The sequence below is a fragment of the Atta colombica genome, unplaced genomic scaffold (genome assembly GCF_001594045.1).
Source record: "Atta colombica isolate Treedump-2 unplaced genomic scaffold, Acol1.0 scaffold47, whole genome shotgun sequence".
Lineage (NCBI taxonomy): Eukaryota > Metazoa > Arthropoda > Insecta > Hymenoptera > Formicidae > Atta > Atta colombica.
The window spans coordinates 2,177,628-2,179,139 of NW_017259536.1; the positions used below are offsets into that span (position 1 = coordinate 2,177,628).

The window sequence follows — 1,512 nt, forward strand, 5'->3', positions numbered from 1 at the left end:
TGTCTATGTGTGCATTGTAGCAAGATGTACGTAGCGTTTAAAAACCTACTTTCTTCTAATCACACATTTGAGAGATTTTGTATATATGAGATGGAAATGAACGGACTTGGTGAAAAAAAACTACTCAGAGATAATTTGCATGGCCCAGTAATATCAATGTACTACGATAGAGACAGTAAAACGCTCTTCGTGAGTGATCAAATGTCTGGTAATATCTTGTCGCTGAATATCTTGTCGGCCGAAGGTTTGCATTCTGACTTTTTGTAAATGTTTAAGTTTTAAATCTTATTACTAAATTTCATAGATGTGAACTTTAAAATATATTATTAAACTAATAAATTAAAATTTTATACATTATAAAAATATAGTGAAGTTTATGTCAATATTTTATTATGAAAACATGTATAAATATTATAAAAGTATTAAATTATTTTTAGACGCACGTTTATTTCGTACTGGATTACAACAGCCTATAAGTCTTACTGTCGCTGACGACAATATTTTTTGGATTGAATATGAAAAATACTTAGATTATTCAACATTATACTCGACAGATTTTAAAAACTCTTCTAATCTGAATCATAAAGATGTTATATTGCGTGAGTTCCTTTAATGCTTATTTAATAAAATACAATGCATACGTAGGATTGTTAGTCGAAAATAAAATATCTTTTTAGATATATCCAATGAATTAGTAGATTTCCCAACAATTTTTCCGCGTGTAATAACTTTGCGAAAAGATGCTAAACAGGATCACGATTGTCAAAAAAATAATGGAAATTGCTCACACGTGTGTCTGCTTTCCTCTATTACTTCATTTGTAAGTATGCAAATATGTATTTTTATATATGTGTGTGTGTTCCTGTGTGGGCGATGTAATCATGTGTTAATTATTCGATGAATATACTGCCTCTTATATATAATTAATATTGTTGGAATATATAATATAAAGAAAATTATCCAATCACATTTTACGTACGATTTTATAAGAAAAATGTAATTAGATAATTTAGTTTGCATGCGTTTATGCGGTTATGCAAATTATGTAGATATATCCTTATTTTGATCAATACTATATGTTGATACTATATTATTTATCGAAGAAATTTAATATGATATTTTAATGATCAAACTGCTAGGTTTGTGCTTGTCCTCCTGGAATGGCGTTATCAAGTAACAATCGAACATGCATTGTGCATGGATGCCCTAAGAATGAATTTAAATGCGGCGAGCACAACATCTGCATACAAAAGGAGAATGTGTACGTTTAATCAGTATTTTTATGTATAAATCATAAATAAAAGTTACAAACTCATAAACTGAAAGTATCGATATGTCAATAATTATAATGTTTAATTATTTGTTCATTATGCAGATTTACCGAGATTAACTTGCTTTCAATATTTTTGAAATTTTGCATTTAACTTTTTTTCTATAAACCCGAGGAGTATTTACTATTTCATTTTTTTTCTTAAAGATTTTATATGTATAAATGTAAAATATGTATATATA

General features: G+C 27.6%; 1 protein-coding gene across 1 annotated transcript in view; it reads left to right on the forward strand.

Annotated features, from left to right (window-relative positions):
* LOC108691445 (vitellogenin receptor) overlaps window positions 1–1,512 on the forward strand; it is a 19,944-nt gene that overhangs the window by 9,735 nt on the left and 8,697 nt on the right. The window contains exons 15-18 of the mRNA XM_018199197.1: window positions 21–244; window positions 438–599; window positions 678–820; window positions 1,140–1,269. Coding sequence (XP_018054686.1) covers window positions 21–244; window positions 438–599; window positions 678–820; window positions 1,140–1,269 — 659 coding nt within the window. The remainder of the gene's footprint in view (window positions 1–20; window positions 245–437; window positions 600–677; window positions 821–1,139; window positions 1,270–1,512) is intronic.